Genomic DNA, 21,629 nt, shown 5'->3' on the forward strand with positions numbered 1-21,629 from the left:
GAGCTCCAATTACCCCTGCCGCCAAGCCCCGCGTTGCCTGCGTCAGTGCTCTTTTTCGAGATTGTCAACGGTTCCAGGTTGCACCCTATGAACCTATGGACTACATAGCTATCAGCTCTTTGATCTTCACCCTCTTCCGAACCGCCGCCGATATCACCACCTTTCTTCTCTCCAGTCCCCAGCGCTTCTCGGCTATGCTGACCAGGACTGCCTCACGATGTTCGACTAAGCTTCGGGCTGCTCTCCGACAGCCATCCCTCCGGGTTGCTAAACAACAACCACAATGCCGACGATTCTCGATGCCCACAGCAAACGCCACTCCCGGCGCGCAGTCCGCTGCCACTTCCAGTGCTGGAATGCTGTCCCCGTTTGTCAGCGAGCTTGACAAGATTGCCCCATCATTCAGGATCAACGGATCGCAAATTCGGGTTCTCCAATCGCCAACCGAGTTCTACGAAACCCTCAAGGTTGTCTAGCCCCGCGCCCTCTAGCAGTCGTTGGGCTCTGACTCGGAAACAGGACAAGATTCGCAATGCGGAAAGACGCATCTTCCTGTCGACACTGTACATTGGGAAGTCTGAGAAGGAACTGGTATGTCTTTGTAGCTTGGATCGAGCTTTGCCCTGTCAGTATCTGACAAGTCGAAGATCACTACACTCCAAGAGGCGCTGCGCTCCAAGCCGAACCTCAAACTCAGCATCCTTACCGACGCCCTGAGAGGCACACGCGAAGCCCCTGATCCATCATGCGCATCACTTCTGGCCCCATTGGTCGAGGAATTCGGCCCAGATCGCGTTGAGATCCGCATGTACCACACACCGAATCTCACAGGATTCAGAAAGAAGCACATCCCGAAGAGAATAAACGAAGGATGGGGTCTACAACACATGAAGCTGTACGGCTTTGATGACGAGATCATGATGACCGGCGCCAACCTGTCCAACGACTACTTCAGCGACAGGCAAGATCGCTATCACCTGTTTTCGTCCAGGGACATCACGGAATACTTTTCCAATTTGCATGATGCCATATCGTCACTCAGCTTTCGCATCGACCCATCCGACGCCCCTTCCGGCTTCGACATGGTGTGGCCCAAGGACAACGCCGCCCCATCCCCTCTGGAAGATCACAAGCAGTTTGTCAGAGAATCAACAGGATTGCTGGCAGGTCTCATCTCACCCAAGACTGCGCCGCTGACCGCCAATGACTCCACACCATTGGAAAAGCGGGATACATCTGTTTACATGCTCGCCCAGTTCTCGCAATTACTGTCGCCAGACACATCGACAGAACTCCCGGCCATCACGCATATTTTGAGCACCCTTGCCGCCCCACAATATTCCAAGTCATCTTGGACATTTACCGCAGGATACTTTAACCCTGCCCCATCGCTGACCAAGCTCCTTCTGTCAACCGCATCGCAAAATAATACTGTTATTACAGCTTCACCGTATGCCAACGGCTTCTACAAGTCTCCCGGCGTCTCAGGACTGTTACCAGATGCGTACACACTGCTTGCCCGGCGCTTTGTGCGCGCAGTTCATGAGAAGAAGCTGGACGCATCTACGGTAATGAAAGAGTGGAGGAAGGGCACGGTTGGCGAGCCTGGAGCTTGGACGTACCACGCAAAGGGTTTGTGGGTGACTCTACCAGACAACAATGGTCCATCCATAAGTCTGATCGGTAGCTCCAACTACACTAAGAGAAGCTACTCGCTGGACCTGGAAGCCAACGCTCTCATCGTGACGGAGAATGAGAGTCTGAAGAAACAACTGGCCAACGAGCAAAATTGGCTGCAAGAAAATACCACGGTGGTCACCCGAGAGGACTATGCCAAGACTGAGCGCCGCGTCGGTCTCAAGGTGCGCATTGCGATGTTGATCGTGCGGCTTGTGGGAGGTGCCTTGTAAGGAACTGGTCTGGTGGAGACTTGATGTGTAGGACTGGTGTAAGAATAGGAGAGGCAAACGATACCCAAGAATACGGATAGAAGGATACGTCAGCATCACAGTTCAGATGTCAGCTGTTTGGACGGATGGAAATTTTATGTTTTGTTCAATGCTGAGCGAGTGTGCCCATCAGACTCGAGAGTCTCTGTCGTCACGCCGGACGATGGGGTATGTATGCAAAAAGTCACCACATCTTCGATCCTCCCGCCCTGATTTCCGACATCAAAATGCGCTGCAATGCAAACCTGAAAAGCAGACAACCGATAAACGCCGTTCCCTAATACTGATTCGCATTTAAGTCATCCCGGACATGACAAACATCCCCGTTTTTTGTTGGAAAATGCAAAGACATAAAAAAGATCGTCTCCCGAAACGCCCCCCCCTGTAAGTCTCGTGCAGTCCCCATTTTAAAGAACGCCGGAAAAGTCTACCACAATGGCATTGCGCCACTGAGATGATTTTTTGGAGTATGCTGTTATCAAGTCGAAGCTTTTGGGACCGATCGTGGGGGGTCCGGCCCGACAGCTTGGGCCCTGCTGACCTGACTGGGCCACCACGCTACATCTCCCGAACCAACCCCCACCACAAGCGTTCCAGCTGTAGCTTCAGATAATCATCGGTCTATTTGGTGGTTGACGTTCATCCTCACAAGTCGATCGGCATCCTGATCTTGGCGTTCGTCGTCCATGATCTTCTCCTGCTTTTGACGAGGGGGAGCGCTCGCTGGATGACTCTGATGAAAGAGCGGGAGAGGCTCCGCTTGAGGGGGACGGCTTGCATCATGGTGGTTTTGTTGTAGATATGGTTGGGAGGAATAGGTCGGCCAGCGAGGTATGGAGTCTCCACCGGAGAGATGAGGAAGAGGAGGGGATATGGCAGCTCCTGCTGGACCACTTTTTGGTTCTCAGTTTTGAAAGTTGATGATCGACATGATCAGAGGTGGTCGCCAGGACAAGAGACGAGGAGGTCGTCGAGTCTTAAGTGGTGAGTGTGGTGGTGGTGGTGGTGGTGTTGTTGTTGGCGGATCGGAGTACCGGCCAACGACCCATTCACCTGTTTCCCAAGCAAAGAGGAGGAGGAAGAGCACCGCTAAAATTAGGGCCCTGTCGCGGGTGGCGTAGTCTGTTGCGTCCGCGCCCCTCTTCTTGGTTGTTTCGTTTGCGGGATGTCAACGCAGAGATAAAGGTGCTGCGCCGCTGGCGTGCTGTACCCACAAGACCCAGCGATGGATATGAAACGGTTTCGACTGTGCGATTTTGTAGTTCAGCCACAAAGGTTGTTCTGGGTTGGGGTGAAAGGTCCTAGATAGGGCTAGGGATCTCAAGGGATTGCTGGTGGGCTTGAGGCACAGGGGAGCTATGGCCCTTGATGAGGTCTGCGGGATCACGCAAGAGGGGGCGCGTTGATATGCAACCTTGTTGCCCTTGCCAGTGCGGTAGTTGAACGGCTCGCATTTAAGATGCGAGACATGTTCGGAGTTTTAACTTTTGGAGTTTCTTATCAGGGCCATTCTCGCGGGCCGAAGCTTTTCGTGGATGACAGACCACCGTTATCACCGATGGGCTGTTGCGGGTCCGAGCCATTTTCCAACCTCTTCCCTTCCCCGACTCGAACATCTGAGGGTTGGTCAAGATCGGGGATCTGGGAAGCCAAGTAGACTAATGTGTGTCTGAGCGGCTTCTGCTCGAGCTCAGACGCTTGAGGCTTCCAACACGTCGACGTCCCAATGCCCCCGGACTAGCCGTGAGTCAAGAAATGTGACTTCGGGGCTGGCGGCCCAGACGGCGAAGGACGACCCGCATGAGGGCGGGATATAAATGTCAGCATGTGCTCGATATCAGTCCCGAATTACTTGCAGAATACCACCTCTCACACAACAGCATTACCGTGACTGCCAACCACAGCATTCTTCCACAGCTTCGTGCTGGTGAATGTGCACCAGAATATCGGCAACGTAGAAGAAGATTAATTGCTTATTCTCCTACAACCGGACCCAAGATTGCTCGTCTTGTATCAGTTATGGCAAAACATGTCATCATCTTCTTTTACGTGGACGATATTCCTGTGCCCATTCACCAGATACGGACGTTGCCTCAGTATATCGTCGTCTTGTACCATGGTTCTGTGACCTGGGATTGGGCAGATCAATTTCTACACGGTTGTCGACATCACACTCAAGATCCTTCATGAAGCCCAGGAAGATGCCTCACTTGTGTAAAGTCCCTTGCAAGGCATGTGATCAATACATATCCCTACTTCTAATTACACTGAACTGTGTTGTAAATATATATCTAAAATCTAGGTAGTTATATACATCCATCTACAATTACACAACCCTCTCATCCAGAAGCACCAATCGTCACCCTCCAACCACCCCACATCGCCACCCCCATGCTCACCATTATGCACACCATCTTCTCATACCACACCAATCCCCAGTGGATAGCCAACACCTTCGCCACAACCCCAGCCACAATCCCCATCCAAACAACAAAGAACCCAAGATCAAACCACGCCTTCCTCATGCCCTCCCTCTTTGCCCGTTCCATATCCCCACTCGCCCTCATCGACGTCCCCCAGCCATCAGCTGCCATGGTCAGCATGCTGTAAATCTGCACCGCCGGCAAGGGGATGTAGTAAAAGAACACACCCGGCACGATCCACCTCACATCTCCGAGCCTCAACCGGTGTGTGTTTCTCACAAAATTATACATGGTGCTAATCAAGATCCGAAAGACAAAGTCCATAACCGATATCTCAATCAACTGGTGCCCAGTAAAAAAGAACCACATCACCGCCAACGCTCCGATCGCCGGTCCAAACTCCCGCTTCACCATCCCGTAGAACAGAAGCGGATGACTGACGAGATAGACCTTTGGCCTGAGAAGCGACTCGATATGCGTTGCCCTCGCCCAGCGGACTTGTTGTCTCAACCATCGAGACATTGTGGTAGGGGTGTCTGTTGCAGCCAGGACATCGGAGGCAAAGATTACGTTCCATCCTCTGAGTAGTAAATTAGTGGTGAGATGCCTGTCTTCGTTGACAATCATCCGCTTGCCAAAGGCGATTTGCGTATACCACGGCACCAGGATCGCCGGAAGGGCAGACAGACGAAAGGCGGTGCTGGGACCAGACTGGCAGTCACTGGTGCCGGTGCAAGCTGGTGTTGAGCGGGTGAGGTAGAGCTCGCCCCAGTAGACCGCTGAGGCGAGGTTTGTGACGGCGGTTTCTCTGTTGTTGTGGACGACAAGCCCGGAGGAGGCGCCGCCTGCTTTGAGGTCAGAAGCGATGGTGTTGATTGTTTTCTCTAAGGAATCTGGAAAGACGATGGTGTCTGAGTCGGAGGACCAGAGGTACTCAATGCCGAGGATGTCTGAGATGACAAGTGCAAAGACGTAGGCTGTGAACATTATTCCCTTTTTGTGCATATGGCGTTGCTTCAGACAGAGATGTTTGATACCCTTGGGACCGCCAATGGTCAGGTCATGTTGTCGAAGGATCGATCGGGCTAGGTCGAGACAAGCTTGCATGGAAATGGCATTTGCTTCGTCTTCGTTGACAGGAATTCCGTTTTGACGCTGGAGAGCCATGGTTTTGGCGCGGATGCGTTCAGCAACCTCACCCAGGGGCTCTGGAATCTGGATGACGGTGGAGTTCTCGGGAAAAACTTGGCAGAAGACGTTGACCATGTCTTGGTCTTCTGCCTCGTCACCGTCGATGCCTGCAAGGAAGAAGGTACATGTCTTGGCTGACTTGTAGCTTTGCAGTGCCCGGGCATAGAGCGATGGATCCTCACGCCAGCCAACAACTGCCGCCATACAGTCCGCGTTGGGGAGGCATGGTTGAGCTTCCAAGTGAAGACCGCTCCATTCTTTCTTTTCGTCCAAGTGTTGGTCGAAGCTCGGTGTATGTAGGGAACGAGCAAAGTGTTGTCGACGTCCTTCGACGATATAACGGTTGAGTTCTGTGAGAGCGATAGTGATGACGATGTCTAGCGTTACGGGGTAGCGACTGTGGACTGTTGAAAAGTAGTAGATGGGTAGGGATAATAGGCAACCCAAGATATTCAGAAGTAAACGAGAGGCTGAAGGGGGATGGCCTTGCACCACTGGCTCCCGGAAGTCATCGTTCTTCTCCTTTGGTGACATCATTGGATCGTCAAAGCGAGTGATGCTGGCCAACAAGAACTCCTGAAAGAAGATGTGTATCGTGAACAGACCAGGCTGGTCAGAAGGCGGAGGGGATAGCAGTACAAAAGGGAGAGAGCATAGGCATGTCTCTACATCTAAGCTGTGACTTACCGTGTCACACCGTAGAGGCCAGCTCGTATGCCTGCCTGGAATCCGACTTCGGCTTCCCCTCTTCAGATGACAGAATCTGTACAGACCCCGTAGCTGGTGACCCGGGAAGCCATCGTGCTCGTCAAATTAGGACTTGCCCGGCGTGTGAGCAAGTAGCGGCTCTGGAGGCTGCAACGTCCCATTCAGCCAAGATTTCCTATGTGGCTTCACGCGGCTGGTTTGCATCGTATCTATCAACCTATCGGTAAGGCCTTTTGCTGCGCCTTATGCCAATGAGCCGCCCTCCGAAGAGTGTGCTTTCAGCCCTTCTTGGAATCGGCGAATCCAAGAGCTGGCTGCTTTGTGCACCTACAGCTTTTACTGTATGTCTCGTACGTTGTGGAGGCTGTGGGCACGAGTGGGAGTCTGTCCAAAAGTTGCTCGGTATCCAATTGTCGGGTATTGAGACATTGAACAAAGAGGCAAATAGAGTATTGTGGTATGGCGGTCTATTTTTCCAGAAGAGCATCGTGACAGTGTCCGGTGGAAAAGAGCGTTCCAGTTTGCGCCACACAATTATTGTGGGACCGAGGACGACCTCTCAGTGCTCCTGGCTTAGCCCATAGGGCATTTAGGGCATGTTACATTGGGGAGCACAGCGCATTTAGCCGCAGTTGCACGCCGAACCCTCGGCGCACTCAACTTGTAGAACCATCAGCCCATGAGCACGGTCATTCGTTTGGGATCTTGATCTTGAATCCTGGTGAGTCAGACCTTTGTCTCAACTTTATGCTTATATGGAAAGCTAACCATCATCAGATCTCAAGGTTGTATTCGGATCATGTCCTCAGCCTTTATGCGGGCTGCGCCGTAGAGTCAACTTCAACATGATCCTCGGAATCCCGACCAAGAGTCGCTCGCCGCCTATTCGCTTCGAGTTTTTGTGCAACACGTCGTATCGGGGTCACAGCCTCCACAGAAAGGTCGGTGTATGGGGACATTCAGCTCACTCGAAGCTGCTTGGGAGCGCCATGGATGCCTTGGTTGGTCCTGGTCCAAAGACTTTAGACTAAATATTACCTCGACTGATCTTGAGTTCACCGCCTAGAGGCTTTTAACGAGAATCCAGTTTTTTCTGTTTGTCCAATTCCAACATCCAAACCTACGTTACTGAACCAGCATCATGGTTGTGACATACAGGAACAACCGGCTGGTGCCAGCTATCGTGATATCAGCGTGCCTCTGGGGTATCTATCATCTTGTGGATGTCAAAATTCCAAACGAAAGCTATCATACCGTGATACTTCCAGACTGGAGAACGCCACCATCACAAGCCGGTCATGATGTTGACCTTGATCCCCATTCACATCCAACCACCACGGCATGGTCACCACCACCACCAGCAGTTCAAACCCCTGACCCGACAAAGAGCCCAAATGGCAAGCCCAAAGACAGTACCCTGGCACCAGAAGACGTCCTCTTGATCATGAAAACGGGCTACACGTCTCTTTGGAAACGTCTTCTAATCCACCTCACCACCTCCCTCTCCCCAGACCGCATCCCCCAATCCAACTCGGTCATCTACTCCGACGCCCCCTCCACCATCGGCACCTTCAACATCATCGACGCCCTAGAAAACACCACCCACACCCTCAAATCGAACCATCCCGACTTCGAAATCTATCGCCAACAACCGCTCTACAACAGCCACAACGCCTACGTCGAAGCAGCGGGTATAGAAGGCGACAACTTTGGCCCCGCGGGTGGTTGGATCATCGACAAGTACAAGTTCGTCCCGTTGATGCAACACGCTGGGAGGAACTACCCCCACGCGAAGTGGTATATCTACATGGAAGACGACACTTATCTCTTCCTCACTAACATCCTTGCCTACCTGTCCAAGTATGACTGGAGGAAGTCGCATTACCTGGGCAGCTTCGCCGGGAAGTCGGACGTGATCTTCGCCCATGGCGGTGCGGGCTTTGTCATCTCCCGCGGAGCGTGGGAGAGGTCCTTTGGGCAAAACGACAAGATGGCCGCGGATTACGAAGAATACACGGCCGCCCACTGCTGCGGTGATCAAGTCCTCGGTCACGCGCTCAACAAATACGGGGTCAAATTCGGGGAGAATCATGGAGACGAAAGATTCACCTGGGGCTTCAACCCTGTTGTGCACTGGCGATTTGGATTTGAGAAGTGGAATTGGTGCGAGCCGTTGCTGAGCTGGCATAAAGTCCATTCAAGAGATGTGGCGAGATATTACCAGTTGGAACAGGAGTGGGATTTTGAGAAAGACGGGCCGATCAGACATGGGGACTTTGCGAAACGGGTCATCCTTCCTGAGTTGAGGGCACGGAATAATAGGGCGGAGTGGTGGGATAATATGTCGGGGGTATGGCAGGTTAGTTCGGGGAATAAGAATGATCCTCCTGGGCCGGAGGGGAAGGGGTATGATGAGGCGAAGTGGAAGAAGGCTTGGGAGTCGGTGGGGGATTGTGAGGAGGCTTGCAAGTTGTGGGGGGATTGTGTTCAGTGGAGCTGGGTGGAGGATTTGTGTAAGATGGATAATAAGTTCATGATGGGGCAGGGGTACGCGCCGGCTATGATGGAGAGGAAGACGGCGTTAAAGAGGACTAGTGGGTGGTTGACGGATAGATTGGAGGGCTGGAAATGTGCATAGGTTGTTAAAAAGCCGCTGTTTTCTTTACTTTAGGAATTATTTGAGAGAATCATATACAGTAAGCGTATCGACCTCAGATCTGTTCTTGAACCCTCTGACATTCCTCTTGTATTGGGGTCATAGGTCACTGCCGCTGTTCCACAAACGCTTATGGGCCCGTAATGCAACGCCTACCTAGGTAGCTCGTGTTACTCAGAGCAGATTCCGGGTCAATCCTTTAGATGGACCTAACGCAAATCTAGAAGGGACAAGGTTCCAACGATGATTTCTATGTTACACAAGAATAAAATACGGCCGGTGATTGCTGTCTCAGCAGTGACACAGAGTCAAGCTCCGTTGTAGTGTATGTTGGATTAATCAATTATCTAATATAGCCGCCACGAGGTTCGGCAATAGCAGAATATGTTTGCTACGCCTCCCCAAACAATCCTGTCTATAAAGAGACGCTATCATCCCGTTGATTCCATAAATTAGTCTATAGCTAGGCCTTGACATTTCGCTAGCCAGTTAGCCTTCCTCGATGATCATCATGAAGCTCCTCCTCACGATCACCGGCCTCGCAGCCCTTTCCACCGCAACACCAACCTCGCCTTCCACACCAACTGGCCGCATCAAGGACCCCTGGGGAGACTTGATGACCATCCTGGGCTTCTACCAACATCCTGAATGCAGCCATGAAGACCCTTACTGGTACATGACCACCAGGCTCGGCACATTCCTAGCCGTAATGGACGAGACGGAAGGATGCCAGAATGTGCCAGACGTATGGGGAGATGTGAGAGTCATCAAAGTGGAGCGTCAAGATAGGAAGTGCAAAGGTAAGCCGCTATTTACGGCCTTTGTCATCTCAAGTGCGGCACAGAGGTAGCTTACATGCCCGGTTTTCAGTAACGGTGTATGCCAACCCCGATTGCAATCCTGCCAGCGGAAGCGGGATCCCTATTCCAGAGGAGACTTGTGTTCCCTCCGAGCCGGAAAAGACTTGGAAGAGTTTTGCTATCAGAGGCTGTTTGGATTGAGGAACATGTGGCTTGGTTACCAGGGCGGCCTTCAGAGAATGTTTATACACAGACAGTGTATGAAACTGCGTTACACCTGATGTCGAATAGGCAAGAACGGCATTGAAAACAAGCTCCAGGCCCCCAACGTAGTCGCACAGGTCTTCATGATGCGCCATTGATGGATGCAGACAAGTCTTGCTTTCGGTCTACATACGGACCGCGAATGTAACCTTTAACCGACTCGTTTCGCCCAGACTTTCTTCCGGCTGAATCCTTCAAGGGGACCCAAGCACGTTCTAACATGAACGAAGCTTGAATCTGATATGTAGGTAGGTAGCATCTCCATGTCACCCAACTACCCTAAATGGCTGATGACCAATTCTGTAACGGAGGGAGAGCCTAGAGTGGAAGAGTGTGTTGTAGCTAGTATCCTGAGAGCTGTCTATTTTTAACATAAGCCCCTCACAAACATCCCGTCGGCGTTTTTGCACAATGTCCATGCTAACAATGACCAGAGGCAGCCCCGATCATAAATAGAGAATTCTGCCCCTTCCATACCATGATATTCACAATCAGGCAGCATTCACAAATAGCAAAGTTATTCATCTCATTCAGCATGAAGTGTCTCCTCGCAATCACTGGCTTTGCAGCCCTCGCGATAGCAACACCAACTCTGCCACGGGCACCAACGCCAACAGGTCAAGTCCCCTCTCCACCAACAGTGGCCCAGCTTGGCTTCTACCAGAACCCATCGTGCAGCCATACAGGCACATACTACTACTTTACCTACTGGCGCTCACAGTACGAGGCTCTGCTGGAGCAAACTGGCGGCTGCCAGAATGTATCTGAGCCAATGGGGGGCTACGCGACGGCCATTCAAGTGGAGCGTCAGGTTGTGGAGAACTGCAAAGGTATTTTTATTCTGTTCTGTCGCTCGCATCTCCAACCTGCGAAAGGTTCCGCACTAGGTACCGTAGCTAATGCGGGTTTTAGTAACACTGTATTCCAGCAAGGACTGCGATCTTGCCAGTGAAGCCGTCGTTGCGATTCCCGGGCCGATGGTTTGCGTTCCTGCTGAACAGGGCAGATCTTGGAAGAGTTATTCAATCAGAGAATGCTCGGATTGAGAAGGACTTTTTACTTCGTGGATTCAGGGGGGTGGCTTCAGGGGTTGAAAAGGGGGACTCATAGTGGGGCCATCAAGCTATGACATGACGTAAGGCTCGTCTTGAGATGTCTTTCTCTAATACTCCGTTCGCCGTTGTTAAATTGTCAAAAAGGAGTTTACAGGCTTTGGATGTCGAAAAGGTTCTTTTTAACTCCACTCGAAATGTTCTAACGCCGATGATGATGCCGTGAGATTTTGATTTGTCACAATCGGACCTGAATCCACCCGCTTGCTCGGTTCTACATACTTGGCTCTCCCCGCTTTTCTTCTTCTTTCCAGTACTGTTAATGTGACGTTTGTTGATATCATCATCTGAGAAATTTGCATACGGCAACTTATCAACACCGTTCTGTTTGAAATATTAACGAATATCGTTTAAAATGACCGCCGGCAAGAAATGGATTCTCACAGGCCAGGAAGGTTATGATACCTCCCTTCAACTGGTCGACTCGGACATTTCGACCGACCAGCTGGGACCGGATGACGTGCTAGTCCAGCTTCAAGCTGCCAGTCTCAACTATCGTGATTTGGTCATTGCCAAAAACGATGTTGGTTTTCGCTCCCAAACACCACCGCGTAAAGGTCAACACTAACTTCCTGACAGGGCGGAGTAACCGGCTCCATCACCCCTAACGTCGTCCCTGGCTCCGACGGCGCGGGCATGGTCGTCGCCGTTGGGTCCTCCGTGACTGGTCTCGGCCCAGGCGACAGAGTCATCACTTACCTCGCCCCAACCCTCCCACCATCGGATGAAACCGCTCTCCCAGGCGCCGCCGAAATCTTCGCTGGTCTTGGGCAGAGGCTGGACGGTACCCTCGCCAACCAGATGCTCATCACCCAGCATGGCGTCATCAAGGGCCCTTCCAACCTGACGCCCGTCCAAGCCGCTACACTGACCTGCAGCGGTTTGACAGCCTGGAACGCCCTCTTTGGAGTCTCTGGGAGAGAGATCAAAAAGGGTGACTGGGTTCTTGTTCAGGGAACTGGCGGTGTTAGTATCGCCGCTTTGCAGTTTGCTGTTGCTGTTGGGGCGAATGTCATCGCTACTACTTCTTCTGAAGAGAAGGCGGAGAGGCTGAAGGAGTTGGGGGCGAGGCATGTCATTAACTATAAGGAGACGGAAGACTGGGGTGAGGCGGCCAAGAAGTACACTCCTGGTGAGAAGGGCGTGGATATGGTGGTGGATGTAGCTGGAAACTCTTCTTTGGTGCAGTCGCTGGCGGCTGTGAGGACAGATGGGATTATTTGCTTGGTTGGATTGCTTGGCAAGTTCGATGCTGGTACAATCCCGATGATGTCTGCGCTCTGGAGGCCTTGTATCGTGCGGGGTGTGCTGTTGGGTAGCAGGAAGCAGTACAGGAATTTGGTCCGGTTTGTGGAGGAGAAGGCGGTTGTGCCGGTGATGGATGATGTCGTGTTCGGGTTAGAAGACGTCAAGGAGGCGTACAAGAGAATGGAGGAGCAGAAGCATTTTAGCAAGATTGTTATCAAGATTGAGGAGTAGTGCATGGGTACCTATAGAGTTGTTATCTGAATCTCCCTACAACGAACATTGCTGAATGTTGTTGGTTTGGCAATTTCCCGATGGATTGCGAAGCTGGAGCCGGCATGCGTGATCCGAAAGTGTAAATCGCATGGGTGTCGTGGTGTAGTCCGAGGGCTCGGGTTAGAAAACAAGGCCAGCAGAAAAAGCTAACCCAGTTTTGCAGGTGAAGCCTAACGCCAAGTGAACAGAGTTGTATTCACACAGCGTCTAAGTGGCCTACCATCAAGACAACCAGACTAGCACTTTCGAAGGATTTTGGTTCAACCAGGAACTGAAAGCTGTCGCCCTATGCTCAGCTTCCCCAGAGACGTCGGTGAGGCTGCCTGAGCATCACGGTCACTGATATCATCGTCATAGCCTCACATTGATACATCAAAATGGACTAGAGCTTCTTGGCTTCTTCATCGGTGAAGAGACTCGAAACCACGTTGGTCAAGTATAAAGACCAGTAGACCATCCCGCCATCAACCATCTTCTTCTTCACCATCAAACAAAGACTTTCTATCACTGCAAGGCATCATCGCATCGTTACCAACACTTCTTCTCTAAGTCTGCAATCTCAGCAATTCATCTCTTCACCATGAAGCTCCAATCCCTCTGCGCCATCACCCTCGCCACCCTCACCCCCCTCGTCACCGCCAACTTCGACATCTACATGGCCGAAGAAAAGACCACCGTCGGGGGGCCCCAGGTCTGGCCCATGTGGCACATCTTCGACACCGATCCCACCTGCGACGACCTTGCCGAAAACCCTAACTACCTCGGCAGCGACGACGTCTCTGGCAACAAAGTCGGCGTCCGCTGCGAATCTTCCTCCGATCCCTTCAACTGCGCTGTCCAGCACTACCCCGCTGACGGCATTGACGTTCTCGAGATGAACTTCCACAGTGACCCCCCTGTGTACCACTGGAGTAAGTGTGGCACTTCCCCCCATAGGTAGCAACTATGATAGAAAACAGAGGCTTACATGACGATGGTAGCTATTTACAAGGATCGCAACTATGACATGTACGGTCTTGATGGGAATGTCTATGGGAACTGCTTCCCCTTTCCTGGGTTTGAGTACGAGTGCGGCGATCCTATCCTTGGTGGGTTTACTGGTACGCGCAAGTTCAGGTGCTTGACCGAGTTTACGGCTGCGCAGATCAAGGCTGCTTGGGGTACCAAGAGGAGTGTTCCGTTTACTTTGAAGGAAGCGGAGGGGGTGAAGGGTCGGAAGGTGCAGAAGTGGGAGGCTTGAAAGACTGTTTAGGCTGTCGTTGCTTTTCTGCTTTTTCGAAGGGGTTGAAAGACTTGGAAGGGATGATCGTCTGTTGATTGGTGCTTGAATTTTGACTTTTTTGATGGGGTCTTTTCATTCTTTTTTGTTTCTGATATTGGTTGCTGTTTCTTGATTTACATGTTTCTTACCTCCATAGTGGAAATAACTGGTTATCAGACCACAGGTACTGGTATTAAGTGGGTATTCAAACGTTTGGTTTCATAACTGTGTGGTCAGAGCTATCGAATGTGCAATACCAACCACAAACTTCCCAGACCAAGACAATCCTCTGTTCAAATACTGGAATCTTACCTAACAAGCGGTGAACTGAGTAACTGGCAGTCCAAAAAGTATGAAGTATACCTCGAAAGATAGTTAATAGGCCTTAAAAAATAGTTCGCAGGCCTCAAAAATCCTTAATAGGCCTCAAACAATAACCGAAAGGCCTCAGAAGATAGTAGGTAGGTTTGAAAGGAGCCCTGAAAAGAGAGTGAAGATGCCTATTGGCTTTTCAAAATGGCATAAATTAACATTTATCATGCCTATAACTGACTTGCAGCACCATGAATCCTGTTCACGACATCCCTAGTTGATGAACTGCTCAGAATCCTCTCCCCACGACCTCCGGTCCCCTTTCTGGCCATGTACGTTCCCCCCCCCTCCCGCCAACCAACTCCCATCCTCCTTTCTGATAGCTTTGGTCACCATGTCCTGAACCCAAACACGCTCTTTCCGCCCCTCAGCGTTCAGCGCTGATCATTGAGATGGAGGCAGAGAGGGCACGGGAGTCTAAGCAGAGGCTAAACGAAGAAGAAAAGAACAAGGAGGCTGAACAGGCCAGCAAAGAAGAGCAGTCGCGAAAGGCAGAGGAGGCCGGCCCGACGAGGATGGAATCAGTGTCAGAGAAAGAGCCACTCGCGGCCAACCGATACCATTCCCAAGACTCAGCCGACTACGGACATCCAGTCTGACATCCAATCCGACGACTTGAAGAGCGCAATAACTCCAGGACCTCGTCAATCCAGACACCGAGCGGTGGAATACGTCAATGGCTTAGTCAAAATCATTCAGCAGCACAAAGAAGAAAACCAAGCATGTGATGGGGTCATGAGTTCGACATTCATAGAGACAGTTCCATCGATATATCCTCCCCCTTTACCACCCTTCAATCCTCCCCGTATACTCCACTAACCTACCCCCCTCCCTCTCCCTCGTCGCCCCATTCACCACCCCAAAAACGCCATCAACCGACTCCTCAATCTCCAAATTCGCCTGCTCCAGCCCAAAAGAACGCGCACCATAATTCCCCATGTCAGTCCTTACCCACCCCGGGTCAATAATAAAAGTAACCAACCACTCCTCCTCCTGATGAAGCTTCATCCCGTACCAGTTCAACATCGTCTTCGTCGGCGCATACGCCGCGCTCGGGACAGCCAATCCACCCTCCAACAACCCTGCTCCTGACCCCATGAACGCATAGATCGGTTTCTTCTCCGGGGTTGTTTCCTTAGCAGCGAGGAGCAACTCCCGAGTGGCTTGGAACAGGGAGACAGGGCCGAGAACGTTAACCTCAAAGTGCTCCCTGATGTCGGCGGGGTTGACGTCCTTGATGAGGGGGTAGATCTTCGCGATGCCGGCGTTGGCGATGACGGTGTTGAGGTAGGTTATTTTGTGGTCGTTGACGAGAATTTTGACTGCCTCGGCGGCGGAGTCCCACACCGAGGCGTCGTATGGAATTAGAATGACGTTGGTGGACGAGTCCCTTTTCAGGGTCTTCAAGGCTTGGGAGCTGGGGGAGGAGGGATTGCGGACGAAGGCGATGACATTCTGTTGTTGTTGTTGTTGTTGTTGTTGTTAGTGGCTGACTGCAGAAAAATGAAGAGGGAAATGCGTACATGGTCGGGGAGCTGGAGGTATTTCTTGACGAGGCCGAGACCAAGACCACGGTTGGCGCCAGTGATGAGGAAGTTGGTGGGTGGTGACATGGTGTGCTTGGGATGTTGAGCCCCAATTGATGATGATCAAGTGAGATCTAGTTTAGTGGACCGAGAGTGAGGAATGTGAAGTTGTTGATGCTGCATTCAAAAGTTGAGAGATGAACCTTGGGAATATTTATATGGCCTCGGAACTATCGAGATTACAAATTCTGTCGAGGATTACAGCGGGTCAAGGTGGATAAGGATTGTACGACAAAGTTCCATTGGTAATCCAGGGCCCGGTGCACACCATTACAAAGACGTCTCCACGGCACCGCTGCGGCACAGAACTTGTGCTATCACCGCAGTTGGCCGTGGGGACGGAAATAACATTCCAGAGAATGCCCAACTCCCGAGTCCAAAGCAATCTTTGTTGGGTGCAATCATGTTGCATAATTCAATCTAGATACCCTTCATCTTCTCCCGCATAAACTCCACGGTAGCCTCCCAAGCCTCCTCGGCCGCTTTGAATCCAGGCACTGCCGTGAAGGCATGGCAAGCACCGGGGTAGATCTTGACGATAGCTTCGCTCCCAGTTATCATCCATTTCATAGCCATCAGCAGAGTATCATCCAGTAATGGGTCCTCGGTCCCGCACAGGAACAATGCCGGCGGGAGCTTGCCTCCTGGTGCACCCTTTGCCAAGCCCCTCATGTCGTCGTAGATGGGCGATATCTGTGGGTTTCGTCGCTCTTCAATCGTCGTGTTTGGGGCGTAAGCCATTGCGAACCCCAACATCTTTGCGTTGTTGACAAGCAGCTGTCGTTCGAAGGTGGTCACCATGGGTAAGTTTTGGGTAACATCAAACCAACCATAAGGAAGGATGAGGCCGGCAATCTTGTGGTTCGGGCGGGCGCGTAAAAGGTGAAAGGCGGTTGTTGCAGCCAGATTACCTCCAGCCGACTCGCCACTGATGAAGAGGAGCCTGGCACCAAAAATATGTTCACCCTTGTCTACAAGATATTCGGCAGCGTCGATGCAATCATGGACCTGGGCAGGCCAGGGGTTTTCGGGAGCGAGTCGGTAGTCGACAGAAAGCGCTGTAAGCTGGAAGGTGTTGGCGTACTCTCTGAGCTTTCCATCTTGGCTGCGCGGTGTTAGTTAAGTGTGGATGGTAGCGAGGAAGTGGAAAAGGCTCACTGTTGGTGTGTGCCCATTACGAAGCCCCCACCATGGATATGGAGGAAGAGTCCCTTGCTGGGCTGGCCATTATCGGGGGTGTATACGCGTAAGGCGATATCTCGACCTGCATCTCGTGATGAGACAACCACGTCCTTCGCCGCCGGGAGGTAAACCGGGGCAGCGAATCCGGTCTTGCCATTTTCACGCATCTCACGGAACTTCACAGGACCGACGTCTTGCCATGTTGGGCCACTGGAAGTCGCCCTCTCTATGAAGTTGTTAACGCCGATTGTCTCCTCGCTCACATTCTCCAAGGAGAACTTGGAGGCGTCGATGGTGATATCACTCGTCAACGGCATGGTCATAGTTGGAGGAAAGTGTGTTGTGTGAATTCCTGAGATATCTACCGACAGCCTTGGGCTTGCCAGTTAAATACCTGCGCGACGTGAAGGAGGGGTAACGGTAACCGCCATCTCCGAGGCTACTGGCGCTACCCGAATGTGAACCAACAAAGGTGAAGGAATCAATATTGCTCTGCGAGTGGAACGACATATTAGGCAGACAACTTGCTTGACCCCGCATCTCGATGTCTTTGGGAAGGAAGGCACTGTTCAGCCAGCCCCACCTAGCTGCTTCGACACACACTATCAGTTACACACTATGGATACCTCGAAAGCTGCTCAACAAACTCCAACTCATGGCGCTCCCCTGACTTTTCTCCTCCGGCTGAACCGCCTTTGAGCTGTTGCCGATTCCATTGGCCTCCAACCATTCCGGATCGATATTCTCGAGGCTCAAATGCGGAGCGACGTCTGCACCGTTCTTCGGTCCCTGTCTGTCCTGCATCGTCCAGCCCATACCCAGGTGTGCCCAGGGGTTCTTGTCCATGTACTGGAACTCAAAGTCCTCATAGCGAGGTTGCTCAATGACTTGCTGGTAATGGAGCGAAGATCCGGGCCAGATGGCGTTGACACGGCCAGTTTCGTTGTTCTTGTACCCTGTCGTGTGACGAACTGTCAGTACCGTAACTCATTGAGTATAGATATCCAAGAAAACTCACAGCTGCGACATTCATCCGCCCACACGGTGTGTTTCACCCACTCCTGAACATGCTCGTTAAAGCTGTCAGTGATATCTTGCCTCGGTACCCAGCTGCGAAGGTTCTCATTCTGCGTCTTCTTGATCAGCCTGATCGCGTAGTCTGAAACGGAATGCAATGGCGCCATGACGCTCCCGTTCTGGATAGGCCAAGTTGGTCCGATGAAGGTCATGAAGTTGGGCATGTCGGGTACCGCCAGCCCAAGATAGGATTCGGGAGCAGTTGCCCACTTGTCCTTCAGGTCAACGCCATTCTTGCCTACGACCGGGAAAAGAGGCCGATATGTATTGTCGTAGCCAGTGGCACAGACAACTGTGTCAACCTTGCGCTCAACGCCATCGGCCCCCACCACACCGTCTGCTGTACAGCTGACCACAGCGGTAAAGTGTACATCGACATTATCTTTCTGGATGGCTTCCATGTAAGGATCACCAGGCGTGATCCTACGGCACCCAAAGCCAAACGTGGGGGTGAAACCCTGCAGCAAACGTTGATCCTTGATAATTTCCCCCATACGCTTGCGGAAAAAGCCAGACGCCCCCTTCTGCGCCATGGAACCACTGTAGAAAGCGCCCCAGGTGCCATTCACTTCGCTCTCGATAGCCTTGGCATGGGCAACAAGATGGCCGGGGTTCCGTCTGAACTCGTCACGCTCCTGTTGCGTGTAGATCTTGGATGGCGTGCCCGAGTTGCCGGCCAGGACTCCAAACCAGATACCCGTCCGGACAAAAACGTCGAGGTGCTTTGTGTAAGGCTGCATCCCAGGAACTGTTTGAACCGATGATGCGCCGGAGCCGATGACAGCAACGCGTTCATTTGCCCATTTGTCCTGCTGGTAATCCTCGGGCCACTGTGCGGTGTGGACTACTCGTCCTTTGAACGTGTCTGTCAGACCGGGGACATCGGGCCACTACATTCCTACTTGGTTAATTTCCTCTCTAACCCGACGTAACAGAGATGGAGCCGTCTTACCTTTGGAGTGCTCAAGACACCTGTCGCATGCAACAACACATGGCAATGATCCTCAAACTCACGAGGTTCTTGCCCCGGTATTTGCTGCCGTAGCTTGACGGTCCAGATTCCCTCCTCCTCACGCCAGTAGCAGCCTACGACCTCGGTGTGAAAAGACATGTATTTACGGAGATCAAAAGTCTTGCAGACCGTGTCGAGATATTTCCACAAATCATCGGAAAAGGCAAAATATCGCGGCCAGTCCGGGTACTATACGCAGGCACCCACGTTGTCAGTTTCAAGCAAGATGGGTTTGGAAGCAAGGACCCTCTCACCAATGCAAATTGGTACGTATACGCATGACTTGGAACATCACAGCCGGCACGTGGGTACTTGTTGGTGAGCCATGTTCCTGGACATCGGTTAGTTCCGAGGCCGGATAGGGTAGAGAAGCTGAGTCTGACCTCCAATGTCTCGGTTCTTCTCATAGATGACATGTTCCACGTTCTGGCAGTCTTTCCGGATACGATATGCCATCAAAATACCAGATATACCGGCGCCAATAGTCAAGACTCGCAGTTTCCGGTTCTGAGGGTCGTTCCATGTCAGGTGCTGGGGGATGTTGTACACCGGCGCCTCTGCTGCTGGCGCTGGTGAGTGGTTCGGCTGTTGACCCTCGGGGGTTTCTTCTTTCAGGAAAGGGGCCATCGAAAAGTCTCTTGACGAATCTGTACAAGGGCATTGTTGCGTTCATCTTGGGCCGGCAAGCTGCTTTGTTAACATTTTGAGATCCTGCCTTCTCGCCCTTGCTAACGGAAAGCGGGCCAGCCCGTGTCGGCCCACGGGCAAAGTTCAGCTATCAGCCGGTCACCGAACCTTCGGCTGGATCTTGGTGTGGTCACACAAAGATGGCAACGCCGCGCCTGCGCTTCGGCTGACATAAGGTAGCTGGCGCATTCAACAAGAGGGGCTTTGCAACAAGGGATTCTCATGCCCACTATTCACTTCACAACACATCTAACCGCTACCTTACCCGTTCAACATCGCAGTCAGCAACCATGGCCGTGCCCCCAGCTCCCAAGCCCCCCAGCCTCCTAGGCTACCACCGCATCCTCTCCCCCTTGGCCGGCGTCCGCGTCTCCCCGCTTTGCCTGGGCACCATGAGCTTTGGCGAAGCGTGGAAAGGCCGCCTGGGCGAGTGCACCAAGGACACAGCCTTTGAGATCCTCGATTGCTTCTACAACGCCGGCGGCAACTTTATCGACACGGCCAACTTTTACCAGGATGAGGACAGCGAGAAGTGGCTCGGCGAGTGGATCGAGGCCCGTCAGAACCGCGACGAGCTCGTCATCGCCACAAAGTATACCATGCCCTACCGCCTTCGCGGCCATGAGAAGATCAAGTCCAACTTCCAGGGCAACCAGGTCAAGAGCATGCGACTGTCTCTGGAGGCGAGCTTGAAGAAGCTCAAGACTGACTACGTCGACGTGCTGCTGGTGCATATATGGGATTACACCACCAGCGTCGAGGAGATGATGCAGGGGCTGCATCACCTTGTTTCGAGCGGCAAGGTGTTTTATCTCGGAATCAGTGGCGCTCCAGCGTGGGTTGTGGTCAAGTGCAACGAATGTAGGTCCTCCTTTCTCTGACACAAAGGTCTACGCCCAGCCCCGAGCTAAACAAGATGGAAAAGATGCCCGCCACCACGGCTTGACAAGGTTCAGTGTCTACCAAGGTCATTGGTCCTGCAGCTTCCGCGATATGGAGCGCGAGATCATCCCCATGTGCGAGTCCGAAGGTCTCGGCATCATGCCATGGGGTGTTCTCGGTCGCGGGCAGTTCAGGTCATCCGAGGAGTACGCTCGCGAGGGCCGCAAGATGGGCCCCCAGGACGAGACGCATCGTCGCATGACTGCGAAGCTGAGCGAGCTTGCTGAGAGAAAGAACACGGTTCCGACTAGCATTGCCCTCGCTTACGTGATGCACAAGGTGCCCTACGTTTTCCCCGTCCTTGGTGGTCGGAAGGTCGAGCATCTCAAGAGCAACATTGAGGCCCTCAGCATCGAGCTGACCGCCGAGGAAATCCAGGAGATTGATAACTCTGAGCCGTTTGATCCTGGCTATCCTCTGAACTTTTTGTTCGAGACCCCAGCGCAGAGATACCGGTTGGATATGTCTGCGAGGCATATTTGGCAGTTGACATGCAACACCAGGTTGGAGACAGTTCCAAAGCCGAGAGTGAGTTATTCATGTCGTGTCTCAGCCGATTAAAGAGAAGTTACTGACTGTTGATATAGCCCATTGAACCTAAGCAGGGGATGAAACAGTTTGATTTGTAGACTTGGATTGGGAAACATGGACAGGATGGAGCACAGATCCTAGATACTTCGATGATTGAAAACGCAATATGATATTCCTTCCCAGCTGAACGCAAACTAGGTACGAGCAGTGTGACGTCCACTCAAAGCCGTGTTGTGGCAATTGTGACATGAGTAAATTCATGAACAAGTTCCATGTCCGGACCGTTTGTAGAAGAAATAGGCTTGCATCCACGATGGGCCTGACAACAAAAGTCGATTGCAAGCGAGATCCTGAT

General features: G+C 52.2%; 13 protein-coding genes across 13 annotated transcripts; 8 read left to right on the forward strand and 5 right to left on the reverse strand.

The window, feature by feature from the left end:
• The first annotated feature begins 78 nt into the window (after positions 1 to 78).
• Positions 79 to 4,183, forward strand: PGS1 (CDP-diacylglycerol--glycerol-3-phosphate 3-phosphatidyltransferase). The gene is made up of 4 exons (XM_062944428.1): positions 79 to 467; positions 520 to 591; positions 648 to 2,333; positions 2,439 to 4,183. Exons 1-3 carry the CDS (start codon positions 96 to 98, stop codon positions 1,908 to 1,910), a joined length of 1,707 nt encoding a protein of 568 aa, XP_062803253.1. The 5' UTR covers positions 79 to 95; the 3' UTR covers positions 1,911 to 2,333; positions 2,439 to 4,183.
• On the reverse strand, positions 2,595 to 2,732 carry QC764_207160 (uncharacterized protein; the record flags this gene model as incomplete). Its single annotated transcript, XM_062944429.1, has 1 exon — positions 2,595 to 2,732. The coding sequence occupies one exon, from the start codon at positions 2,730 to 2,732 to the stop codon at positions 2,595 to 2,597; it is 138 nt and encodes a 45-aa protein (XP_062803254.1).
• A 105-nt stretch (positions 4,184 to 4,288) lies between the features above and the next one.
• On the reverse strand, positions 4,289 to 6,100 carry QC764_207170 (uncharacterized protein; the record flags this gene model as incomplete). The annotated part of the gene is made up of 1 exon (XM_062944430.1): positions 4,289 to 6,100. The coding sequence occupies one exon, from the start codon at positions 6,098 to 6,100 to the stop codon at positions 4,289 to 4,291; it is 1,812 nt and encodes a 603-aa protein (XP_062803255.1).
• An 850-nt stretch (positions 6,101 to 6,950) lies between these two features.
• QC764_0038310 (uncharacterized protein) lies at positions 6,951 to 7,302 on the forward strand (the record flags this gene model as incomplete). Its single annotated transcript, XM_062940261.1, has 2 exons — positions 6,951 to 6,966; positions 7,049 to 7,302. The coding sequence occupies 2 exons, from the start codon at positions 6,951 to 6,953 to the stop codon at positions 7,300 to 7,302; spliced, it is 270 nt and encodes an 89-aa protein (XP_062803256.1).
• A 110-nt stretch (positions 7,303 to 7,412) lies between these two features.
• Positions 7,413 to 8,909, forward strand: QC764_207180 (uncharacterized protein; the record flags this gene model as incomplete). The annotated part of the gene is made up of 1 exon (XM_062944431.1): positions 7,413 to 8,909. The coding sequence occupies one exon, from the start codon at positions 7,413 to 7,415 to the stop codon at positions 8,907 to 8,909; it is 1,497 nt and encodes a 498-aa protein (XP_062803257.1).
• A 495-nt stretch (positions 8,910 to 9,404) lies between these two features.
• QC764_207185 (uncharacterized protein) lies at positions 9,405 to 10,045 on the forward strand. Its single transcript, XM_062944432.1, has 2 exons — positions 9,405 to 9,727; positions 9,798 to 10,045. The coding sequence occupies exons 1-2, from the start codon at positions 9,430 to 9,432 to the stop codon at positions 9,926 to 9,928; spliced, it is 429 nt and encodes a 142-aa protein (XP_062803258.1). The 5' UTR covers positions 9,405 to 9,429; the 3' UTR covers positions 9,929 to 10,045.
• A 393-nt stretch (positions 10,046 to 10,438) lies between these two features.
• Positions 10,439 to 11,058, forward strand: QC764_207186 (uncharacterized protein). Its single transcript, XM_062944433.1, has 2 exons — positions 10,439 to 10,821; positions 10,904 to 11,058. The coding sequence occupies exons 1-2, from the start codon at positions 10,470 to 10,472 to the stop codon at positions 11,035 to 11,037; spliced, it is 486 nt and encodes a 161-aa protein (XP_062803259.1). The 5' UTR covers positions 10,439 to 10,469; the 3' UTR covers positions 11,038 to 11,058.
• A 100-nt stretch (positions 11,059 to 11,158) lies between these two features.
• On the forward strand, positions 11,159 to 12,686 carry QC764_207190 (uncharacterized protein). Its single transcript, XM_062944434.1, has 2 exons — positions 11,159 to 11,626; positions 11,683 to 12,686. The coding sequence occupies exons 1-2, from the start codon at positions 11,459 to 11,461 to the stop codon at positions 12,580 to 12,582; spliced, it is 1,068 nt and encodes a 355-aa protein (XP_062803260.1). The 5' UTR covers positions 11,159 to 11,458; the 3' UTR covers positions 12,583 to 12,686.
• Positions 12,687 to 12,701: 15 nt separating this feature from the next.
• On the forward strand, positions 12,702 to 14,113 carry QC764_207195 (uncharacterized protein). Its single transcript, XM_062944435.1, has 2 exons — positions 12,702 to 13,535; positions 13,584 to 14,113. Exons 1-2 carry the CDS (start codon positions 13,205 to 13,207, stop codon positions 13,862 to 13,864), a joined length of 612 nt encoding a protein of 203 aa, XP_062803261.1. The 5' UTR covers positions 12,702 to 13,204; the 3' UTR covers positions 13,865 to 14,113.
• A 234-nt stretch (positions 14,114 to 14,347) lies between these two features.
• On the reverse strand, positions 14,348 to 15,870 carry QC764_207200 (uncharacterized protein; the record flags this gene model as incomplete). The annotated part of the gene is made up of 2 exons (XM_062944436.1): positions 14,348 to 15,712; positions 15,781 to 15,870. The coding sequence occupies 2 exons, from the start codon at positions 15,868 to 15,870 to the stop codon at positions 15,041 to 15,043; spliced, it is 762 nt and encodes a 253-aa protein (XP_062803262.1). The 3' UTR covers positions 14,348 to 15,040.
• A 393-nt stretch (positions 15,871 to 16,263) lies between these two features.
• Positions 16,264 to 17,348, reverse strand: QC764_207210 (uncharacterized protein; the record flags this gene model as incomplete). The annotated part of the gene is made up of 2 exons (XM_062944437.1): positions 16,264 to 16,948; positions 17,002 to 17,348. The coding sequence occupies 2 exons, from the start codon at positions 17,346 to 17,348 to the stop codon at positions 16,264 to 16,266; spliced, it is 1,032 nt and encodes a 343-aa protein (XP_062803263.1).
• Positions 17,349 to 17,624: 276 nt separating this feature from the next.
• Positions 17,625 to 21,601, forward strand: QC764_207230 (uncharacterized protein). The gene is made up of 3 exons (XM_062944439.1): positions 17,625 to 20,662; positions 20,727 to 21,271; positions 21,331 to 21,601. Exons 1-3 carry the CDS (start codon positions 20,092 to 20,094, stop codon positions 21,370 to 21,372), a joined length of 1,158 nt encoding a protein of 385 aa, XP_062803264.1. The 5' UTR covers positions 17,625 to 20,091; the 3' UTR covers positions 21,373 to 21,601.
• On the reverse strand, positions 17,635 to 19,837 carry QC764_207220 (uncharacterized protein; the record flags this gene model as incomplete). Its single annotated transcript, XM_062944438.1, has 4 exons — positions 19,498 to 19,837; positions 19,055 to 19,445; positions 18,044 to 18,992; positions 17,635 to 17,981 (listed from the first exon to the last, which is right to left on the reverse strand). The coding sequence occupies exons 2-4, from the start codon at positions 19,211 to 19,213 to the stop codon at positions 17,635 to 17,637; spliced, it is 1,455 nt and encodes a 484-aa protein (XP_062803265.1). The 5' UTR covers positions 19,214 to 19,445; positions 19,498 to 19,837.
• Positions 21,602 to 21,629: the final 28 nt, after the last annotated feature.

This window comes from Podospora pseudoanserina, chromosome 2 (genome assembly GCF_035222485.1).
Source record: "Podospora pseudoanserina strain CBS 124.78 chromosome 2, whole genome shotgun sequence".
Classification (NCBI taxonomy): domain Eukaryota; kingdom Fungi; phylum Ascomycota; class Sordariomycetes; order Sordariales; family Podosporaceae; genus Podospora; species Podospora pseudoanserina.